General features: G+C 45.3%; 4 protein-coding genes across 14 annotated transcripts in view; 2 read left to right on the forward strand and 2 right to left on the reverse strand.

The window, feature by feature from the left end:
• Window positions 1–5,928, reverse strand: part of LOC119455886 (transmembrane protein 245) — a 52,029-nt gene extending 46,101 nt beyond the window's left edge. For 4 of the 6 annotated variants that reach the window (XR_007467544.1, XR_007467543.1, XM_037717406.2 and 1 more), the window contains exon 1: window positions 5,127–5,927. Coding sequence is in view for 2 of the 6 variants with exons in the window: in XM_037717406.2 (XP_037573334.1) it covers window positions 5,127–5,642 (516 nt within the window). In the remaining 4 variants the exon portion in view is untranslated. Of the gene's footprint in view, window positions 1–5,126 lie in introns of all 6 variants that reach the window. The other 2 variants (XR_007467545.1, XR_007467542.1) reach the window with 1 other exon arrangement.
• A 321-nt stretch (window positions 5,929–6,249) lies between these two features.
• LOC119455888 (single-strand selective monofunctional uracil DNA glycosylase) lies at window positions 6,250–15,668 on the forward strand. Of its 2 annotated transcripts, XM_037717409.2 has the most exons (4): window positions 6,253–6,601; window positions 8,635–8,754; window positions 10,181–10,348; window positions 15,345–15,668. In XM_037717409.2, the coding sequence occupies exons 1-4, from the start codon at window positions 6,365–6,367 to the stop codon at window positions 15,654–15,656; spliced, it is 837 nt and encodes a 278-aa protein (XP_037573337.1). In that variant the 5' UTR covers window positions 6,253–6,364; the 3' UTR covers window positions 15,657–15,668. The 2 variants fall into 2 exon arrangements, with proteins under 2 accessions (XP_037573339.1, XP_037573337.1); XM_037717411.2 differs by lacking the exon at window positions 8,635–8,754 and having other exon boundaries at window positions 6,250–6,601.
• Window positions 15,669–16,572: 904 nt separating this feature from the next.
• Window positions 16,573–20,747, reverse strand: LOC119455889 (heterogeneous nuclear ribonucleoprotein A1, A2/B1 homolog). Of its 3 annotated transcripts, XR_007467546.1 has the most exons (7): window positions 20,616–20,747; window positions 19,548–19,766; window positions 18,760–19,015; window positions 18,238–18,645; window positions 18,081–18,156; window positions 17,003–17,078; window positions 16,573–16,734 (listed from the first exon to the last, which is right to left on the reverse strand). XR_007467546.1 is itself a non-coding variant. In XM_037717413.2 (6 exons), the coding sequence occupies exons 1-5, from the start codon at window positions 20,628–20,630 to the stop codon at window positions 18,116–18,118; spliced, it is 939 nt and encodes a 312-aa protein (XP_037573341.1). In that variant the 5' UTR covers window positions 20,631–20,747; the 3' UTR covers window positions 16,573–17,078; window positions 18,081–18,115. The 3 variants fall into 3 exon arrangements, 2 of the variants coding, with proteins under 2 accessions (XP_037573341.1, XP_037573340.1); XM_037717413.2 differs by having other exon boundaries at window positions 16,573–17,078; XM_037717412.2 differs by lacking the exons at window positions 16,573–16,734; window positions 17,003–17,078 and adding an exon at window positions 17,660–18,016.
• Window positions 20,748–20,866: 119 nt separating this feature from the next.
• The window catches only part of LOC119455891 (chromobox protein homolog 1), a 212,059-nt gene continuing 209,412 nt past the window's right edge, over window positions 20,867–23,513 (forward strand). For all 3 annotated transcript variants that reach the window (XR_007467547.1, XM_037717414.2, XM_037717415.2), the window contains exons 1-2: window positions 20,867–20,990; window positions 21,763–21,898. Coding sequence is in view for 2 of the 3 variants with exons in the window: in XM_037717414.2 (XP_037573342.1) it covers window positions 21,768–21,898 (131 nt within the window). In the remaining variant the exon portion in view is untranslated. The remainder of the gene's footprint in view (window positions 20,991–21,762; window positions 21,899–23,513) is intronic.

Below are 23,513 nucleotides of genomic sequence, written 5' to 3' on the forward strand. Positions count from 1 at the left end.
CTAGTTACTGTTCATGCCGTCCAATGACCATGATTCAGATATGTAATGTTATACACAATGACGGCAACACTTACAGCTATAGAGCCACTTCTTGCATTGTCAAATGTAAGTCATAGTCATACAGCTGCTTTATGCCTCTTGGACTTGCCATGACGTACTTCATTATGCTAAACTTTGAGCTCTCATGTGGGGCAGCAAGTGGCATATGAACTTGCAACTTCACATCATAGCCAAATATCCTATGCACACGACATATTTTTCATCTATATAGGTAGTACCTTATCCATGCCGAGTGGTGCAATTGAAGCGGAGCACTTACAGTGAAGCACTTTTTGAATGCACTTCTGCAACCACATATTTATTATGACTAAAGGCAGGCTTTCGAAACCCCCCCCCAAAAAAAAAGTAAATTCTGCAAGAGATGTTCAGTAACCTGTTTTTTTTTTTTTTTTTTCTGCAGCACTACACAAGCGAATGCCAGTGAAAATATATTTACGCATGCACACATCATGGCTGTGCCTTGCATATGAGGTCTATAGGTCTTGGTAATTATCGTAAAAAAACTATGGTAAAATTTATGGTAAAAAATTATTGCAAATTCCAGCAAATATAGTTCACAAGATTTTCACAAATCAGCATGTTTCCCAGCTGTCTTGGAGCATAGCTTACATTTTGCACCTTGTATCTATCAATAATTATTACCTATACAAAGTGACTGAAAAAATTGTTTATGAACAGTTCATGAATTAAGTAAATATTTGCATAAGTGTAACTAGCTGCCTCACCCTTAATCTTTTGCAGCAGTGACACATCTTTTGTACAGAACAGACTTTCACTAGATGAAAGCACACTAAAAGGGGTCTCATTTATAAGCTGACGATTGAATTTCTTCACCAATTGCAGTATTCTAAAGCATAAGCTAGATGTGATGAAAGTTTCTTTGTTGACCTTTTCAATTCATTAACAACTACCCAATAAACCTGCCATAAACTGTTGGCAACATTCAGGCTTTCTTTTTTTTCCGAACCTATTATATCTCTGAACATAACAAAAGCTAGCAAAAAATTAATTGGACAAGTCCCTGCAAAAAGACCTTTCAGTTGCTAGCTAGCTAAGCTTAATGGTTCGTGCAATGGTTTTCAGTTATAGATTTTATTATGGTGATGTGGTACATCTGCGCAAGTGTAAAATAAGTAGCACGATAGGGTGTCGCAATGTTCAGAACTACAAGGAGGACACCTCAAATCTACAAGTAGCTCCTTAAATAGATTGAGTAGAAGCAGAAGCACTTAATGAAAATAAATTTCATCATCATCATCAGCCTATATTTTATGTCCACTGCAGGACGAAGGCCTCTCCCTGCGATCTCCAATTACCCCTGTCTTGCGCTAGCGTTTTCCAACTTGCGCCTGCAAATTTCCTAACTTCATCATCCCATCTGGTTTTCTGCCGACCTCGACTGCGCTTCCCTTCTCTTCGTATCCATTCTGTAACCCTAATGGTCCACCGGTTATCCATCCTACGCATTACATGGCCTGCCCAGCTCCATTTCTTCCGCTTAATGTCAACTAGAATATCGGCTATCCCCGTTTGTTCTCTGATCTACACCGCTCTCTTCCTGTCTCTTAACGTTAGTCCTAAGATTTTTCGTTCCATCGCTCTTTGTGCGGTCCTTAACTTGTTCTCGAGCTTCTTTGTTAACCTCCAAGTTTCTGCCCCATATGTTAGCACCGGTAGAATGCAATGATTGTACACTTTTCTTTTCAACGACAGTGGTAAGCTCCCAGCCAGGATTTGGTAATGCCTGCCGTATGCACTCCAACCCAATTTTATTCTTCTGTAAATTTCTTTCTCGTGATCAGGGTCCCCTGTGAGTAATTGACCTAGATAAACGTACTCCTTTAAAGACTCTAGAGGCTGACTGGCGATCCTGAATTCTTGTTCCCTTGCCAGGCTATTGAACATTATCTTTGTCTTCTGCATATTCATCTTCAACCCAATTCTTACACTTTCTCGATTAAGGTCCTCAATCATTTGTTGTAATTCGTCTCCATTGTTGCTGAATAGGACAATGTCATCTGCAAACCGAAGGTTGCTGAGATATTCGCCGTTGATCCTCACTCCTAAGCCTTCCCAGTCTAACAGCTTGAATACCTCTTCTAAGCATGCAGTGAATAGCATTGGAGAGATTGTGTCTCCTTGCCTGACCCCTTTCTTGATAGGTATCTTTCTACTTTTCTTGTGGAGAACCAAGGTAGCTGTGGAACCCTTGTAGATGTTTGCTAAGATATTCATGTATGCCTCCTGTACTCCTTGATTACGCAATGCCTCTATGACTGCTGGTATCTCTACTGAATCAAATGCCTTTTCATAATCTATGAAAGCCATGTAGAATCCATAAGAAGGGAGACGTTAAAGAACTGAAGAATTATAGACCCATTAGCTTGCTTTCAGTATTGTATAAAATATTCACCAAGATAATTTCCAATAGAATCAGGGCAACACTTCACTTCAGCCAACCAAGAGAACAGGCTGGCTTCAGGAAGGGATATTCTACGATGGATCATATCCATGTCATAAATCAGGTAATCGAGAAATCTGCGGAGTACAATCAACCTCTCTACATGAAAATAAATTTATAGAAACACAAATAAAGAGGTGAGAGAGGGCTGACAACAAAGGCACACCTTTCTCTTGTCAGCAGTGATTTATACCCCCTCCCCCCCCCCCCTGCTTCATTTTCTACCAAGCCTTCTGGAAGAGCAGAAAACATTCATTTTGTTGAACCTTGCAGATGAACTGTGGAGGCAGCCTAAGCACATCACGAATTCAGTGCATTCATGCAACTCTATTTGAAATTCTAATGACGTTCAGAGAGGAAATTTGTCGTATTCGCAACTGTAGCGGACAGCTACAAATGAAACCTAAAACAGGTTTGTCAGAAAGAAGGCTTTACAGATGAAAAAAAAAAAAAAGTTGAAGCCCGGGACCAATGCCTTTCATGGGTGGTCACTCTGCCATCTGAGCCAACCAGGAGGCTCGAAGATCGCAGAGCGAGGCCATGTTTAGTCGACACATCGAAGCAGAGGGTCACTGAATTATGGCAAATCTGTTCTGCGGAAGCCCCACAAGGTTTCACCACCCTGCCGGCTTCCACAGAAATCATCTGCTACATTCGCTGACGATGATTGTCAAAGTCTTTCGAGATCATCTGTGCTGACTATATGATTGGAGCTTGCCAGTAACGTGAACATTTATGGTCAGAAGTATGAAAAGCAGCAGATTTGATTCAATGCCACTCTTTTAGTTGGTTATCCTCGTGACCAAAAGCGTCCAATTACTCTGCGAGTTAGCCAGCACACAAAACAAGTCGGAAAGAAAGGTGTCACCTCAAGAAGAGTGACTTCGTCAAAGCCTAGTCCAGGTGAATACAATTCAGTACATACTATAGCTGCATGCTACAGGTATTCATTGCCCAAAAATTTTAGGGATGATTCTGGTATTTCATTTTATCACACATTTTAACCCATTAGATGTGGTGGCGAACACCTGAAGAACAACCCTCTCCACTTCAGGAAACAAGAAAAAAAAAAAAAACGAACAAAAACACCCTCAATGCTCGCAACACCCCACCAGAGTATAAATCCTGGATAAGCACTTTCACGTCAGCTCTTTTCACCCAACAACAATGGTATCTTCATCGCTGTGCCGTTTCGAAATGTGGCACTAGCCCATTTCAAAAAGGTGAACAGCCAAACCAGCTTGTGTTATTTCTCTCGTCATGCCAACTGCGAGCTCAGTCGGCAAACGAGTGGCACCTTTCACTGTGCAGGAGTAAACAGTCGTTTGATGTACCAGCAGTCACCGCAAAAGCAGTGCACGGCACACGGGGGCACCAACAACTCTGCGTATCTCTGACTGAGTACAAATGTCTGAGGCAGAAGTTCTTTTGCAAGCACCTGGGTTGCAGCCAAGTCACAACCCAAGGCAAAGTAGCAGGCTTCAAAAAAAGCCGCAGGAACCCCCCCCCCCCCCCCCACACGCCGTCCATGAGAAATTAGAGCTGGCAACGACCATGAGAAGCAAACAAAGTTCAAAGCTGAATGTGCGCGCGTCTCACCCACAAGAGGTCTCTAATGGGGTCCTGCAGCAGAGCGAGCGACAGACGCAGATTGCTGCAGAGCCAAAAGAAAATCTTTGTTCTGCTCAACTGAGCTGAAGCCAACAAGATTGGTTAAGCATTCTTGCACACAAACAACTTTAGCGTATGAAGCGTCAGGTTTTGTGGAATAACACATGCTCAGACTTTGTGCCAAGATGGTTAATTTACAACACAATGCATGGGCGTAAATTAGTTGAATGAAAATAAACAGAAAGATGTCATCGTGACTGGCCAGAGGTCAACACGTTCCCCATGGAACTGCACCTGCAACACAGGGGCGTGTGATACAATCTAACTAGTACGTGCCAAAACCACTTTTCATCCCCCCCAATGCAAAAAAAAAAAAAAAAAAAATACTGATTAATATATGGGCTTAAACGCCCCGAAGAAACTCGGGCGGCTACGCGAAGCCGCACTTGCGTGCTTCGTTTTAATTTTTACATGCGCTCGATGCTCGGCACACGAGCCTTTCTGTATATCTGTACTGTGTTCTCATACGAATTCGACAGCCGCGGACGGGATTCGAACCCGTTGCCTCGTGCTGCGCAGCAGAATGTCGAAGTCGCTGAGCCACCCAGGTAGGTGGGCGGGAAGTCGAGGACAACCTTCACGGCTCATATTCAAACTAAAACCAACTTGATTGCCGTTTGCTCAAGAAAGCCTACGAGTCACGAGGAAATCGCGAGCGTTTTCGCCGAGTCTAGTCGTAGCTGCATGCACACTAATGATGCGAATGATGCGGCAAACACCAGCTCAATCGTGCTCGCTCTTCGCACATTGCGCCGCGCCCAGAATCGGTTGAAGTCATCACCGTGTTATCGCGAGACCGCGATCCCAGCAAGAACAGCAGCCGGACGTCCCACAAGACACTGCCGCCGATGCACTGCGACACTCGTCTCGCTCCCCCAGAGAAGGCTAGCCGGACGAAAACTGGGCCACAAGGTGGACGGTACAGTGCACCTACCATCCATCCCGAGGAGAAGATCTCCAACGTCGCCGACACGATGTGGTAGAAGACGCGCAGGACGGCGAACACTTTCCAGGCGACCGTGACGGGCAGGAAGTGGTGCGCGAAGTAGACGAGGGGCACGAGTATGGAGGCGGCGAGGAACCACTTGAAGTACTGCAGCACCGTGTTGCAAGCACGCTCGGCCACGCTGTCGACCACCTGGAAGGGCAGGCAGAAGACGCCCACGGCGAGCGGCGTGCCCGCCTCGCGCAGCGCGTCCAGCCATCCGCCCAGGAGCAGGCAGAGCGAGCGCTTGAACGGGTGAAGCACCGACCCGAAGAGGAGCGCCCACAGGAGCGGCCCGAGGAAGGGCTGCAGTATGAAGTACACGGCCACACCGGCGGCGCTCACGAAGGCGGCGAACACGAGCGTCGCCGTGTTGTAGACGGCCAGCTTGAGCGCCTTCTCATGGCCCTGCGGTACCAGGCTGAGGAACTCGAACGGCGAGCGAGCCACGTCCTTCGCTGCCATCGTCGCTGCTGCTACGCGCTGGGCGGTCAGCTGTTTTCAGCGTGCGGCGGCAGCAGCCGCCGATGAGGCGGGCGGGGCGATCATCGTGTGCGTGCGGCACCCGCCCAGCCCCGCGGGTTTTACGTGCGGGCGGCGGCGTTGACGCTACGAACGACGCATCACACCAGCACCATCCCGCGCTGCTACGGACTGCGACGTTACGAGGAGACTCGCGAGAATCGGGCGACGAACGGTTTTGGAAACAGCAGCGGAGGCAGAGCACTGAGCACGTCGTAACTCCGTATGTTTACCTTTTGCTGGCTCAGCAAGGTGTGTCTATACAATAATATTACTCAGCTGAACCCAAGGTTCCATGGCTAAACTGGCTAAACCCCTTGTTTCGATGTGGTCGGCAGCGCCAAAGGTACACAGTGGTAGCTAGTGAAAAATATTTTTAAGCAACAAACACTTTTATTGTAGCACGTAATAATAACTCCCTACGTTTAATGAAGTTTTAACATTTGATTTAAAATTATTTAAAACATTCTTTTTCCGCAAAATAAGGCTTTAATTGGATTTTTTGGGTGCTTTGTCTGGCTATTGGTGGCTACGGTATAGTTTTTGTTATGGTCCATGGTTACGGTTTTTGTTTGCGGTGGCTGCAGTGCGCTACGAACTGTCGAGCTGCTAAGTTCAGTTTTTGCTCACACAGAAGACGCGAGACGCCAGCACAAGAACAGCGCATGACTTGCAATGATGCCACCGAGAATGAAATTGCCGACGCTTTTCTTGCCATCGAACAGAAGCAGAGTGAACTGCTTTCCGGGATTCCATTCGGCTCCAAAGTTTCCCACATCTATAATCCCCTGGAATACGCTCGCGAAACGCACGAATGCTTTGTGCGTAAATACTGCAGGACTCTAAAGACGGTGGTATTTCTTGGCATGAACCCTGGCCCCTTCGGCATGGCTCAAAACGGGGTGCAGTTTGTATTTTCTGTGTCTTTCCCGCCCGACTTTTATCCACTTGCATTTCGCCTGCGTGTGCTGTACATCATATAATTGTACAAATTGACGGCGCATCCATTCTTTGGAGATGATTGGCGACGTCAATGCGATTAGCAATCTATCATATTATGATGGGTGTGTAATTGGTGATATGTTTCGTATGTTATGATGATTATTATGAAGATGGGACACACACTCAGTGGCACATATGAAAGTGCATAAGCATCTCGAGAAGAATATGCTAATCCCAATAATGATCATGGGAATGTGCATGTCACCGCTTTTCTAAGTAAGTGGATAGCAAATATGTGGTTCTTCTCGTTTTATTCGTCTGCTGGTTCGATCCTGGGCACTCGACTGCGAAAGTCGAGTGTGCGCATCACAAAATGAGAAATTTGTACATGTCACACTAAAAGAGACCAACTTCTGACCTGTTTCCTCTGGCAGCTGCAGTTTTGTTGAATTGCTAGCCAATAGAACTCATGATAGAAGTTGAATACCCCGATCTATGAGATGACATGCAGCAGTATGCATTGCGACTGCTGGTAAATAAACTAGACACTCGAGCCAATGCTTTCAGTAATTAAGGCGAATAATTTTGATGGTTTACAGATTCAAGGATTGCACCCGCACCACATGCACATGCATGGCATAGTACTAATAAACATGACGGCATATACCGCTATAAATACAAATCTTTGCCTGTGTATATATGCTTGCCAGTGGTTGAAATGTGACCAAAGCAAAAAGCTGTGCTTCTTTATTTTTCAGTATAGCTCTTGTTCACTTATTTCATGTCATTATACAACGAGTTCAGAGTGCATGTGTTTGTGATGTGCATTTCCTTATGTAGCTGCGTAAGCACTTGAATATCACTGATGCCTGTACGTGCGCTACTTTCTTAATACCGGATACCTACTGCTCTGCTTTGCAAATTATTTAACAGCAGCTACCATATGAAGGGGTGGGTTTAGGGTCATTCTTATCATGTGGTATGCTTACTGATATCTGGTGGCTTGTTATGATTAATGTGGTATTTCGTGGAGACTTGTTACGGTAATTGTGATATTTCATAGGGTTGATGTTAATTGCAGTTATGCTGTATTGTAAAAAAATTTATTTAAAGGAAGCACTTAGTCTATCATTCTTAATGGGAACTTTAATGGATGTTTTGGACAGGTTTTCCTTGAGCCCACTGTTGACAATACGTAAAATCCGAAGCTTCACATTTAGATTAAAGTATCACTTTTTATAAAATACAAATAAAATATCCAACTTTGCACAAAAACAGCCAACCAAGAATACATTCTCATCAACACATAGAAAACAAAGAAAGACAATGTTGAGAGCTAAAGAAGTTAGCGTAACCAAATGCCTGAGGTGTTACTTCAGATGGCATAGGCTGAAAGTATAAAACAAATTAATTTTATTGTTAAAAAACATTCATCAAAAAAAGAAACACTCTCATAACGTATATGCTAACAAACCGAACTTTGGAAAACTGGACTGAGTCAAAAGTATCCTTGCAGCCATGCTAGGAAGTGCTCCCCCCAAAGTTCAAGAATATTTTGGAGTTCATGGCATGCATCAATGGAGGATTAAAGATTGCCTTAAGGAAGACCTTGAAGCTGTTACACACTACAAATTGCATGAGCCAAATCCTCCAGAATGCTGCTTGTGTGGAATAATATTGACATACTGTACTTGAATATCGAATAAGTGGTAGGTGAAAGCAACACAGCTCAGTACATGAGATGCAGGTGTGCATGATCACATCTATTGAGGCCATGCCGGTTGTGAGTCACAATCTGAATCAATGCTGGAAAGGGGCACAAATCATTTAAATAACAGAGTGGAAATAGCCACAAGAATGATGGAAACTATTATTGTGCAATAACCCTCAAAGGGGTAGCAACAGTTTAAAATATGAAAGTCAAGAGTAGACTGTGTTGTTTGGGTAACAGCGTTTACAACAGACGTCTTAAAAATTCAGTTTCTCCCTGCAGGTGCCATTTGGAGACACAGCACACGTTGTTGGCTGGCTTGGGATCCAAGGCCAAGTGACCAAGCCAACTCACGAGCATCCTCGGAGGCCTGTGTTGGGCCTTGGCTGCACCAGGAGTGAGGCAGGCAGCCCTTCCTTTCAACCATGAAGTGCTCTCGGGGTAGCAGCTACCTGAACTCGGACAAGGGTTTGCAGAGTCAAGAGCAGCTTTAACTTTACTCGTGGGAAAATAGAAACAAATTAAAGTTAAGAGCACATTCACTGAAGAGGTGATTCCCTCATTGAATGTGAGGAACCGCTTATCTTTCCTTAACAGAAGCAAACAACTTTTATGGAAAGGGTAACACCAGGGATGGTAGTGGAGTGGCACTTGTGCATGAATAAGTGTTGTCATGTCCTGGCAGCACAGTTGAGTGTCACAGGGTATGGAACAACAGAAAGGAAGTTGACTGAAGCATTTTTGCAAAGGGCCCATTGAGAACTAGTGACAAAGAGGGTTGAACAAATGAGTCCTGGCAAAGCAGGGCCACTGCAAGGACCATTTGTGAAATTGGACCAAGCATTTCAGCAGCCAAAACTGCAAGAAATGGCTCACTGTAATGGGATCGTTTGGTCACTGGTAGTAACAGGCAGACCTCCCAAGTGAGTGAAAACATTTATTACGAGGGCTGGCGCATGGGACTACATGGAGAAAATGATTAGTACTGTTTCTGTCTTGAACGTTCACACCTTGATAAACTCCCACAGGTAGTCAGTAACGACCTGGGAATTCAAGCATGTTGGGGACTTGGTCTGCCTCCAGTGCAGACCTTCCAAGTCCCAGGCAGTACCACAAGAGATGGTTGATGTCCTGCCTTGGCCTCTGTATCACAGGAGCAGTAGCCGACTAGGCTGGGCACATTCATCTCCATTCTGTTTGTCTTTTCCTTATCATGCTGAAATAGCTTTATTTTTTTTAATATTGTCTAGACATGAAGTGCTCTTCACCATCTTGTTCCATATTTCATTTCAATGCTGTCCATAAAAATGATTTCAAATAAGGTTAAACTAGGAGTAAGCGAAAGTTAAATGGATGCCAGGCTGGGCATTATGTAACAATCGCTGCTTTAGGCTACTTCGTGCATGCAGGGGCCAACTGTGGTTGTGTAGACACCTTGTCTGGACTGAGCTTTCATGGGATTAAGACAAGCTTGAATGAGTAAAACGAAAGACTAATTTAGTGAATTCATGTACGAACAAACAGCGGAAAGCTGCAAGTCCCTACTTGAATGAGACCATACCCGTGGAAAGAATTTTCCGAATACGACTGTGTAGTGTTGGCTGAGAAACTCTGGTACTCTCATTTTTAAAAATGTTGCACCCCTTATAATAGTTCCCGTCATTCTTGTGGTCATTTCTGTTCTGTTGTTTAAATTATTTATGCCCCTTTCCAGCATTGCACGAAATGGTTTTGGTTAGTGCAATAATGCAACGCACTAAAGAAGAATCACGCAACAGTGTAATGCTAAAAAGGCTGGTGTGTGTTGTATTTTGCATGCATTATGCAGGTGAGTGGCCATCGCTTCTGGGGCCTACTTCGTGAGCTCACTGCTGGTGGGGAGCTGCTTCGAGGTCCCTGGTTTGTGCACAACTACTGTCCCCTTGCATTCCTGCTCCCATCTGGTGCCAACCTGACACCCAACCGGCTGCCACTCGAAGCCCGCCAGCATCTTCAGGCATGTTGTGCAGTTTTGTCTCCAATATTCTTTTTTTGGTCCACCGTGGTAACTCACTGGCTGTGGCGTTGTTTGTATGACCAAGGCGGTGGAAACTGCATGGTGGCAAGGTCCAGCAACGCAGCCCACATGGGAACCTCGTATGAGTGTGACCTGGGTGTCAGTGATGAATCATCACCTATAACAGCCAGCAAACAGATCCCTAGTAGTTAGAACTCACATTATACAGCTTCGCTGTCTGATGTATCAGTTGCTCAGGTGCGCATACATCTGCTAAGGATCTTAAGCTACTTCAAAAGCTGTCACACACTTTGGAAAAATTCTATGATCTGTAACCGGATTCACTTTTACCTGATTTCATGGCAGCCACATGTTCTCTTTGGTGACACACCTTCTAAAACAATGTTTCTCAAACTGCAGGCTATGACCTCCAAATAGGTAATGAGCCTTTTGCTGAGGGTCATGCATGGTCCAACTATGAATATGTTCATTCTGCTTGCTGGAACAGAGATGAATTTTCAGTCTCGGTACCCGTACTCTTTCAAAGCCATTTTCTTTAAAAGTAATATAAGCATGAATATCACACTTTAAATATTTTTTTTATGCTGAGTGTAATGTTAGTTTTTTCCACAAGATGGACAGCAAATCGGCAAGACAAACGGTGATCTAGGTCGCCACACGAAACTTCACCGAACATGGCCTCCGAACCACAGCCAGTTTTTGTCTTACCGAAACTGCTTAATTGGAGTTCAGCAAGATGGTTGCATCAAGAAAGCAAATACGTACTTTTTATTAACAGACATGACTAAATCAATCCTTATTGAAAAACATTCACATGCATTTCTGGTAACTTTCTCCGCTGTGGTTAATGTCTCCTAAATAAATTAAAATGTAAATGTATCTGCATCATTGAAAAAAGTAGGTTTGGTACTACTGACGGTGGTCAGGTACAAGAAAAGTTTGAGAAACACCATTCTAAAATGTCACTTGTGGTTTTGGAAGTCCCACATTAAGTCTATTCTGGGGCCCTTACTGTTTCTTCTCTACATTAATAGCATTATTGATTTGAATATAAACATAAGATTCTATGGAAATAATTGTGATGTCTATTCTACGATTACTTCTCGCTCTGATCAATGCAATCTGCAAGCACGAGTAGATAGCTTTATGCAATGGTGTAAGAACTGGCAGATGTCTGTAAATCATAAAAAGTGTGCCATTATGTTCATTACAAAGAAAAATCACTCCTTACCTCTTAATGCGTATAGCATTCTTAGTCTAATTCACCTACTTTGGCAGGCAGCTGCCATCTGCTAGTATAGCATCTGAAATGTTGCTCTCGTGCGCGAAACAAGAAAGGAAAATAGTACATGTCCGACAGATAAAATTGAAAATGCACACTCTCCTAGCTGACAATGAAAATGAAAGTTTGTGCTTAAATAAGACGTATATATATAGTAGTAGTAAAGAACTTTATTTCTGAAAACCGTCGGTTTCCTACAAAGAGATGGCTGTCAAGCCATGCCTGGTCGCCACCTCCTCAGCGTGTTTGATGGCCCGGAGCTGGGCGTCCAGGCTTGTAGTCATTAGGGTTCTGTCCTAGGCTTCACTTGACGGTGACTGACCTAGGTGGTCTGGTGGGGGAGGGTCCTTGCAGCATCTCCACATGATGTGGTCTTTGTCTTGCAGAGGGTGCATGTTGATGTGAAGAGGGCTGGGTCTGTATATGTACGGGGAATGGAATGAGTGAGTTTGAAGTTGTCACCAAGTTATCTATAATCGTGCTGTAGTTTATTTGAAGTCGGCTATCTGAATCCCAATTTTACAGTGTCAGCAGAACAAAACTAGCTGCAGTTGGGAGGCCCCCTTTAGTTAGCTCATGGTTGTTCAATACCTGTTACTGAAGGACCTTGGTGAAGCTTCCTTTGTGGGGCCCGAATTTGTAGGCACTGTGGTCTGTGGTGGTGCTGTTGTGGGTGGGTGTATATTAATGCGAGTAGCATCCTTACCCTACAGATTGTAATAAAGGTGTCTTTAGCAATAGTGTCGCTACGCTGCTTGAATGCTGATCGCATTAGCGTCGACAGTCATCGCAAGATGGGTTCTGCTGGAATTTTTACTTATGCAGTTAACAAAAATGCAATTCCTCATGTTCATCAGTTTAAATACCTTGGTTTGTATATTAGTAACGATCTACGACGGGATAACCACATTACTTTTGCCATAAACAAAACAGTGACTAAATTTTAGATTCCTAAAACGGCCTCTTCGCAATGCTTCAAGCAGCACAAAACTAACTATTTATATTTATAACGAAACTAAAACATTTATATTACCAATCATTGATTACAATAACATTGTCTGGGATTCTTTCACTAGTAATAACATGAACAAACTGACTAGAGTACGAAGCTGTCGGGTTTATTTTTAATAGCTATACAAGTTATAGTTCAGTTATGCTACCATGCAAAGTCGCTCCCCTAGTTTAGTGCCATTAAAATATAGAAATCATATCTGTAAGTACTCCTGCATACCGCAGGGTTCGTACATCTCCTTGAAGTCCTGGAAAACACTTGAATTTAAAAAAAGAAATTCAAAGGCCCTTAAAAGTCCTTGAATATAAGTGCACTCCTCAAATTCCTTGAAAACTGCTACCTAAAGTAGCAAACTCCGTAATGGGGCTATGCCATGGACACTCTATCGAGAAACAATCCTAGATTATTTTGCTTCCAGCCTTGCTAAGCTATGCAATGTGGCGTTTCCGCATTCACCAATGAAATGCTTGTTTAAATTGCCATTGTGGAGCTAGACGAAGCCAGGTGAATCAGCCAAGCCGTACCATTCTGTTGTTTTGCTAGTTGGTTCACACTGCAGCCATCACCGCCCCATTTTGAGCCGGGCAAAATATAATACTCTATAAATGCCGGGCAAAAAGTAAGCTTCAGCTATTTGGCTTTAAAGCAAAGCGTATTTTCAGCAGAAGCCGGACACTACTAACCACCAGGCAAGAAGGTGATTGACATCATTACAATGGAAAAGTAAAGTTTGGGAAGTCCCCTGAAGAGTTTGAGGCCTGCCCAACTCGGCAGCTAAGATGATCTTGCTATTTTTCAATGTACCAATAAGGTTTATTCACCTTTTTTTGAATTTTTAGTTGAATGGTCTTTATACGTAATTGAATTGAACATTCCGAATGCCAGTGTGATAGGGCAAAACAAACTGAGCTAATTCCAGCATCTTCTGTAATGGTTTATGCCTTTGCGAACAAATCTTAAGTTTCAGTGCTGTATATCAATATTGTTTGTTATTCACGTATTTTGTTTTTGTCCTTGGATACATGATCTGTACCACTCTGCAATGACCTATGGTGGTGTTGGCGTTAGCACTTAACGGTGTTTGAAATAAATTTAGTCCGCCTATATACTCTTACTGTTTATGGGATACTGTAGATGTTAACAGCAGCACCAACGTGTGTAGCGGCATCATGTGCCACATTGTTCAACCTCAATGTGCTGCACATTTTTGTGCTGCTTCAGCACTTTCACCAGGAGGAAAAGAAGAAAAAAAAAACATAAAGAGCCACTATATCGTTAATTCTTGCTCCTGCTAATGCTTTCGCACCAGACGCTGCAGTTGGGTGTGCTCTCTGTTAAACTCTCACAAGATAGCATTAGCAGTGCTGGTGCCATATGTAAAAATTACCTGACTGTTCGCCTGTGCATTTTTTCCATTAATGTTTTTATAGTTCATGCTCCATCTTATTGTTACCATACAGGATGTAACCTTTACATCCTGTATTAAATAGCCTGGTACTAAGTGGAGATCATGCTGCCATCCTCTTGTGCACAAGGTATTGTGCAGTGTTTTTCATTGCAACACTTGTATTCTATGAACAATGTGAATACCGACAAAGTAGAATCCTCTTATGCACTAGGTGCTGTGCAAAGCTTGTTTTGTTGCTGCAAGTTTTCACTCGGACGAGCATATGCAATCCACTATAGCCAGAATTATTTCAGTTGCTTGCCTATCAGTTTAATTCTGTACTGCTAGAACACAGCCTGGGCAAATGGCCTTATTTTTAATATACTAAACACGGCAGCTGGAAGAGTTGGCTATACAGGTTCTTGGTTTGCAAGAATGTTCTTTATAGTTAAAGGGCACAAGAGAACAAAAAAATTATTCTCATTTGACTTTTAATGCCAAAAGAATGCTGCCTCCAAGTTCTATTTCCAGCTCACTTCTGGGTCATTCCATGCCAAACGTACCAGAGGTGGCACTTGACCATCGCCAATTTCCATGAAAAAAATCATGCTATCAAGATTATCTGAAGAGTGACACTGTGGGAGTGCCATTTCAATTTCACAGGAGTGTAGAACATGCAAGGAAAGAAGTATTAAATCTTTTTTTTTTTTTTTTTGGTCCAGATCACCATAAAACTGTTTAAGTGTCTTCTAGAAAGATATGGCTTTGAAAGTAGGTCATTTTAAAGGGCGTTTGTATTGGGCTTTGCGAGTATTCAGAGGAAAATGTCCAATGTGAGGAATATTGGAGATTTTTAATAAAATTGTTTATTCATGTTTTATAACACCTGGATGTTATCACCCAGTATACATCCAAATAATGAACCCAAGAGTAGGTTTTATGTGACAAATTTAAAGTTTGCAAGAAAAAAATTTTGAACGTGATTAAGAAATTTCAATTGACCCGTAACTTCACATCGAGGTGGTCCGTGCAAAATTATCCAACGTGATCAACGGGAAATTTAATCTCTTTTTTGTTTTTTGCATTTCAAATGTCTTTCTGCATGGCCATAAAACATACCCGTACTGAATGCTGTGCAATACCCAATACGCTACAACTTTGGCTCATACAGTTGCAGCTGAGCATTTATTCAGAAAAGCAAGGTTTGTTTTGCGCTTGTGACCTAAAGAGCACTAGAAAATAAACATTTGTGGTGCAAGGGCACAAATATTTTCACCCGTGGTGCCCCTTGCAGGCCATCTGCGACGCAGCCTTGTTGTCCGTTCTGGACCTGCTGAGGCCAGAGACTGTTGTTGGCATCGGATGCTATGCAAGGGACAGGGCACTAGCAGCCCTCGCTGCAAGCGACGGTTCCTTCAAACCACTTCGTGTGCTCTGCCTGACCCACCCAAGCCCAGCCAGCCCAAAGGCCAACCGTGGCTGGCATGCACTGGCCCTCTCGGAGCTGCTTTCATTTGGACTGATCTCGGCTGATGCTGCTGACAGGGCCAGTACAGAGTTGTGTCCCACTTCTAAACTTGCATCAAGTAAAAACGATGTCAGCTGATGCATATGGGAATAGCTCGGAACTGTGTCCTACTTCTAAAATGGCATAGGATGGAACCTTGCCTAGTTGAGAAAGGGATCTTGTGGTGTGTCCACCCACACACATTTCTAGAATGCTGAAGCTGTGAATAAGCCTAAATAACTTGCACATCATGGTGCAGCAATGAAGAGGTGCACTTCATGCTCTTCCCTCAAGTACAATGCAACCAGAAGCTGCAGATGACATGCTCAGGCCACAAAGTACTTGTGTAACTTTTAGGTAAACACAGGTGTTTTGTGAACCAACATGCACCACAGCTAGAATATGAAAGAATGGATTATCCTTGAAAAATATTTGCTCAGGGTAATAAGAACCCTCTCCCAACAGAGGGGTTGAAGGCTACATAACCACAGCATGTAGAAATACAAGAGTCTATCCTCACGAGAGTTTTGTTAGCAATAAGCCCTCTACACTTTCTATTCAGCTGTAAAACTGCACCTCCATCCACCACATTACCAGTCCTGTTTACACGCTCCTAACTCTTTACGATCACCTTTGCTGATCTGTCAAGGTTCATTTTAGAATACAGCAGTTAAGCTACGAGCATTCCACAAAGCTCTGCAAGTGGGTCACAAATAGCCTCAAAAACTAGTGTCACGAGCACAATGTGGAAGAACAGTTTGGTTGTGCTTGTCACACTGTGGGTGTGTACCCAAGGTAGCACTGTTATCTGGCATGACATTTCAACATGCATCAAGTACTGCCCATTGACACAAAATGCTATGCTTAGTGACCTTAATTCGTGTTGTATTACTGTAAGTGAAGTTCCAATATTTTGAACATAACTAGGTGGCAGCACATATTGCCTATGCACACTAGCACCTGCAAGCTTCAGATGTTTGCAGTTAACCTGACTGGGGTTTTGAAAAGAGCAATACAACCATGAAACCTTTTATTCTAAGATTCCACGAGATCATACAAGCACAGGTGCAGAGCACATTTGATGATCCAATGGCAATGCCTGAAGCAGAACCAGCAAGTGGGCCAGCAGGACTTCTGCAGGAGGTTCCAGCTCCTGCAGACTTGGATCTGAATGTTTCTGAGAACAGAAAAGGAAGACAGTTGAAGTGACAGCAACAGTTTGTGGAGCAGCGTAGACAAATTGCTTTTACCTAGGCTATTGGGCTAACATGTACACTTGCTGCACCTGCGGGCACAGGCCTACAGGATGAGCAATCTGAAAGCCTGTACAACAAAGCAATATCTGTATGCATTAATATTTCAGAGCAAGACTAAAGCACAGCCAAAATTTAGCTGCTGCTTTAAGACACCCAAGCATGAAGAACTGTCAAGAGCAGTATGCTTACCTTTTTTTTTTGCCTGCTCCCCCAGAGACTCCGCACACCACGTCCTCACGGCAAAGGCCAGCAGCCTGTTCCAACTCTGAGGGCGAAGCAAAAAGCCTGTTACTAGATTCAGAGCCACCCATCAAAAGCTGCTGCATTTTTCTTTCCCATATAACGGCAAACTAATAGCTTCAACAGCGGACACCAGTCCTTAACCATTTCCGGTCCACTAGCAACCAACAGGACCAGATTTCAGGAGGCCTACATAGGGTCACCAACCACTCGCACTAATGCACATCACTGGACAACTCTGAAGTGCCATTATTCAAGCCCGACCAACACTACTTTGGCCAAGCCACCAGCACCGGAATAGACATGCGGCCTAAAATATGGGCGCAGTCAGGGCTGACGAGGTAGTGGATGGAAGAATAGCTCGCCGACCGGAAAGGGTTACCCTGCCCTTGGCATGCAGCAGCCCAAGGATAAAAGAAACCTGTGCTTACCTACAAAATGGCCTTCCTGCAGCTGACTTCCTCTCAGCTACGCTATCCACGCCTGTCTACCACCTAGACAGCGAAGCGAGCTCCAGTCCTTGGCCAGCTCCGGCAGCCATGCCTAGCTCTGCCTTTGTTTACGGGAATAGACGAACTAAGGCTCACAGTAGACAAACAACAAGACTCGCTCTGTACACTAGATGCTGTGTGTTACAACACTAGTCTTTATTGACCCATTCATGAACCACAAGACAACATCTACAGGAGCAACGGGTGCCTCTCTGGCTAGGGAGAGCGCTCTTGCATTTGGGGGACCACAGACACGTGAGAGAAACAAATGGTATAGACACAAAGGCGCATATGTGATGAGGACGGGGTTGTATGTGATGTTCTGCGGCTGGCTCTTCCTCGGAGGACACGCACTGCCTGAGCTGCTGCTGGCACAGCTCCAGACCTGGGCTAGCCGGTTGCCTAGCTAGCTCGGACCAAGCTGCACTGCCTAGCCCTGGCTGCTCTGCCCTCTCAAAGCTTTCCTGCCGCCCTGCGGGTCGGAAACACACGAGTCACTCCCGGGCCCACAACCCCGGACCGTTACGAATACTCACCCCCCAGTTAAAATCACCATGATGTTCTTTTTTTTTTATCTCCGGTAGCCACCGCCGCCTCCTGCACTGCCGTTGCCTGGAACAAACGAATGCGTTTCTGAAGCCCACACAACACTTAAGGCACGGAATACAACCCATTAATAAACACGAGACTCACCATATGGGCCAGAGCCACGCTGAGAGTAGCCACCTGGGCCTCCGCGCATTGGTCCACCACCATAGCTGTTGCCGTAGCCGGAGCCAAAGTCTCCGCCGCCGCCACCTCCCCAGCCACCCTGGCCGAAGCTGTCGCCGTAGCCTCCTCCGCCGCCTTGGTTCCAGCCGCCACCGCCGTAGCCGCCGCTACCACCACCGTAGCCACCTCCGCCAGAGCCGTAACCACCGCCGCCGTAGCCGCCGCCACCATATCCGCCACCGCCGTAGCCACCTTCCCAGCCGTCACCACGGCCACCGCGACCGCCCCTGAATGCGGGCCGCTTGTCTTTCTTGAGGTTTTCCATCTCTTGTTTCGAAAGTGCCTTCTTCACCTCGGTCCTCTTTCCCTTCAACATGTGGTGGCGCTTCACTGAAAAAGCGAAGTTAGCGGTCGCACAAAACGATCGAACGTAGCATAGCACATCGAAGAGCATCCCTTTGTAAAGCACACGTTTGCCAATTTAGACAAACCAGCGGTACTTACGGACAATCTTGTCCACTGGGTCGTAGTCGTCGTACTCGACGAAGGCAAAGCCACGCTTGCGACCGGTGTCCTTCTCGGTGACTAAGTTGACAGAGAGGATGTTTCCAAACTGCGAGAAGTAGTCCCGGAGATCAGACTCGTCAACGTCGTCTTTGAGACCACCAACGAAGACTTTCTTTACAGTGGCTTGCGCCTCCGGACGGCCAGCCTCCTCACGAGGCACGGCCCGCTTGGGTTCCACCTCACGACCATCGACCTGCACAGAAGGCAATCTTAGCACGCATCGCGCAAAACCGCGTGCTTCCAGTCCGCTTGATTACGGCAAGTTCCTCTGATCTTTGCTGCAGCGATAAAATCTCGAAAGGCTCCAATCTCTGGAGGAGCGAGTTCTCTAATCTCACCGCTCCCTTAACGTCAAGGCCTACGCGGGAACAGGGAGGATGAGGATAGTAAGTCTTGGAAGGTTACAAGTCGTCCACATTCATGGGCTAGAGTAAAGGGAACGGCACGTGGCTGTCGAGGATAGCGGGCATGCATAATGTAGCTGTTGCTTAAATCGATCTGACACTTGTACACCGTTGCCGCTGGCGGAGCACCGCACCTACCTCTGACGAAGCACGAACAGGAATAAAATGCTTTATCCCTGCCAAGGTCTACAATACTATGAAATGTAACTGGCGACTAGCGCATTAAAATGTCGAAATTAAGATATGGGGATGAAGCCTATTACTAGGGAATTCCATTGGTCAACGCGAAGGTAGGGAGTTTAATAATAAAGTATGGCGCACCTTGTGTGGTCGTGCCGCTTGCGCGTCGTCGACCATGTGCGCGCGACGGAAGGTGATAAAGCCGAAGCCACGGCTTTTCTTCGTGCTGGGGTCCCGCATGACGACGCAGTCGACGACTTCGCCCCATTGCTCGAAGTGGCCTTTCAGGCTCTCCTCCGTGGTTTTGTAGTCCAGGCCGCCGATGAACAGCTTCCTGAACTGCTCAGGCTCACTCTCATTCTGGAATAGAAGCAACGCCAAACTTCACATACAATCCCACGACGACCGCGCAATAACTTGGTACTTTAGAGCGGCGGTAGCCTGCCGCACATTACACACGCAACGATCGAGGAACATATCTACAAGCCCGGCCCCTTGATTTAGCCCCCTCCTAATTAACTCAATTCGAGACGATTAATGCTAAACGAGGCGCAATCGACAAAGAGGGCGGGAAAAAAGTGGTGAAGTGGCGAAGCGCGAAGAATGGCTGACGAGGCATATTTGTCGTATACCGGCAGAGCAAAGCGTACGCGTTAGCATCCGATGCCGGTTATCTTAAGCCTACCTCGAACAAAGGAAGGAGACGAGACAAGACGTTAATATACCGCAAATAGCGAACAGCGCTTACTTTTTTGTTTACCTTTCCACACTTCCTTTTCACAATTCCTGCGAATACCCATTCAGTATGTGCACAGCAAACTTATACACGGCATCGGCTCTTCTCATTTCGAAGGAAATGGAACACCCGCCATGTTGAACGAGGCTTAGGCGACCGGCGTGCGCGCTCGAGTTCCAGCAAGTCAATGCACCAACTACTAAATCTGCATATTCAGCGCCGGGTATTTTACCTACGTGATACAAGGACTGAGAAGCAGTAGTCACATTCCCTACGAAATCGCCGAAGCTAACGATTGCCCAACGCCGAACAGAAGCCGGCACGGCGGCGGGGTGGGCATGATAAGCCAAATACGACGCAGTTAAGTTGCCACAAAAAAAAAAAAAATGCCGACAGAGGCGTTATTACGGCTGAAACTTCGAACCAACGCCAATAGGTACTATAAGAACGACACAAAAATTGGTAGCACTCACATCTTGGGCGCCCATTTCCGCTCGATGGGTTTCAAGTGCTGGGAGCTAGGAAACTACGCTGCCGCTCAACGCCAGCGCCTGCACAGAATGCCACGAATGCATGCACTTCAGTAGACGTCATCACAATTATTTGCAACTAAAAAACGCATTTTGTTTACAAGAGAGACCGGCATTGTTTGTTCAAAAATAAGTTATTATTTTTTACATTATCAACAAATTTTTGAATTGCCGTTGATGAAGCAAATGCTCCGATTATTTGCCGCATTAACCGCGGTGCTGATATCCCATGCTTGGCGTTGTTTGTATGTAATCGAACGTTTTCCCGCCTGTAGTCGTTTTCAGTTGAGATTCAAGTTGATATTCGCCTTCGTCCAGGTAAATGAGAGTGATGAACTTTGCTACGCGCGAACTTGTGTTATTGATCCATATTTTGTTTAGGAAACTACACGATTAGCTTATCGATCGTTTTGGTCATTTTTTCTCTGTTCCATTGGTGACAGGTTGTGTTAAAAGAAAGTTTAACATGGCGGTCACGTTATTTCGTCTTTTGGCGCGCCGCTCTCGCTTTCACCGTTTGTTAACGTGTGCTTCGACACGGCTCATTCATGGTTTGCGAGGTCGTTGGAGCGGCTTGAGCTCTATTCTCTTTGGCTCGCTCTGGTTCGCAGTCCGGTGCAAGCGTGCGCCTGTTACGTTAAGCCTAACGTTGTACTACGACATCTCTGAACGTGAACCGTTGGTTCGGGTTCACCGGGCCCAAAGCCAGATTTGCCCGACCGCTATTGTAACGAATAAAATGTGTCTTTAACTCACGGCATGAAGCTTGTCTCCGCACTGCATCACGATTAGCGAACTCTTATCACCGTTCGTGACGCCTATCAGAATTTCGCTCACTCCCCGTAGGTAGTTCTAGATTTCACGTACGAAGTTAAATCTAACGATAGCAACGACAGCCACACCTCAAAACTGCTTTCACTTCCTGGAAATCTAAATAGTCGCGTTAACTAGACAAGCGCGCGCGCGGATGTGTACAGTTTCCGCGAGCGCGGCATGCACTTGACTTTTGCGCGCGTTTTGTTTTTCACTTTTTTTTTGTATAATTTGTTTCATTGCTTTTTGTGACACTGCGTTTCTCCTGCCCTCGCAGGAAAAATGTCTGGGAAGCGCAAGAGTCCCGAGGGCAACTCCTCCGGCTCGGAAGAGTTCGTCGTGGAAAAGATTCTCGACAAGAGGGTCCGGAACGGGCGCGTGGAGTATTTCCTCAAGTGGAAAGACTTCTCCGAGTAAGCTGGCAAAATCCATTCGACTTGCGCGCAGTAGCCGTCTGGCCAAGTGCGGTGTGTCACTCGGATGAGACGCCGGTAGCCAAGTTTCGGAGGCTCGCTCGGTAGCCCCGGCGTGCAAAAAAAAAAAAAAAGTTTGTTTCGGCGATCAGTGAAAGTTCACCGGTTTCTGATCAATAAACTGATCGGTGCAAAGGTGCATTGTACGCCGTAGCATTTTATGCGTTGCGGGGCCTGCATGCATATCGAATTGGTGTACATGGCCAACCTTGTAGGCCATTCGTTTCTCCCTTGCTTTGTACGCAACTTTTGCTCAGTATTAGCTCAACAGAAAAATGATGCATCAAGAGACAACTTTTGCCACAAAATTCTCATCGCGTAGGTCACCTGCATTCCACAAAGTAGCTATCCAGCCGCAGAAGCCACATTTCAGTGGGGACGAACACCTTGTATTTAGACGAAGGTTGAACCCCCCAAAAGCTCAAAATAATTTGAAGCCTTCCCACTTGATGTCTCTCAGAGGCCAAATATAGTTTTTACCAAATAGGGCGCATAAAACTGATTTACTGGCCACTAGTGATCACTTAAGTTGCTTTTGTCTCTTTCTGCACTAATTATCTTTGCACTGTCATGGCCCAAGTATTTATGCTGCACTTGTGTAATTGTCTATTTGGCATACACATACCTGGAATGTTTGGTAACTGCATATCCTGCCATTCCCACTTATTTTCAGGACTACTTCCAACACACATGTTGAACTACCTGCTTACCACCATATCTCTGGTACAATGAATGGGAACGCGAGTTAGTATTCGAACGTCAATTGCTGCAAAGGTACACATAAGGAAACTACTTGGCTGATTTGCATAAATTGTTCTTGCAATTTAAGGAAATTTCGTCTTGGAGGTGCTCCCTCATTTGACTGCAAGATGCGGGGCTACTTAAAGGGGCCCTTCACCAGCTCTTGCCTCTGCAAGTGAACCAAGTGCATTGCATAGATTACGGAGTCACGATTGTCTTGACAAAACAAATCACATGTTTGCCGTGAAGAGAAGAAACAATTAAAATGAAAAGCCTGCCTGCCCTCCTCTTTGGAAGAGCTTGTCTCCATCACCAGACATGGTGTTGCACTTTGTACTTGCAGTGCCTAAATGGCAGCATTGTGAACAACTCTAGGACACCTGCAAAACGTACGTCGGGCAGAGCTGCAGACAAAAATGTTCATTTCTTCTAGAAGGGAAGGGGGGAGTCGTGAAGTGTGGGCCCTGCAAGTGTCCACCTAGTGGGCATGTCCATTTCGTCCGCTGTTGAAGTTCCGATTGGCTGGGCCAGGGTATGCGTCGGAACAGGTGCCCCTGCCCATTAGGTGGCCACCAATAATACCCCTGTCACACTGGCAAATTTGGTGTCATTATTTGAGCAAGTGCACTTTGATGCTTAGTGTCACTTTGGTGGCGCACTGCTACACGAGGAAGAGAAGTGCACTTTGAAAATGATGGTGCTGACGATGGGGGGGGGGGGGAGTCAGTAGAAACATATATTTGTTATTTTAGGCAATACTTGCTAATTACGTATTATATATAAACAGCATTTAGAATAAAATTTAGGTGCAAAT

Source organism: Dermacentor silvarum, chromosome 6 (assembly GCF_013339745.2).
Source record: "Dermacentor silvarum isolate Dsil-2018 chromosome 6, BIME_Dsil_1.4, whole genome shotgun sequence".
NCBI classification, from domain to species: domain Eukaryota; kingdom Metazoa; phylum Arthropoda; class Arachnida; order Ixodida; family Ixodidae; genus Dermacentor; species Dermacentor silvarum.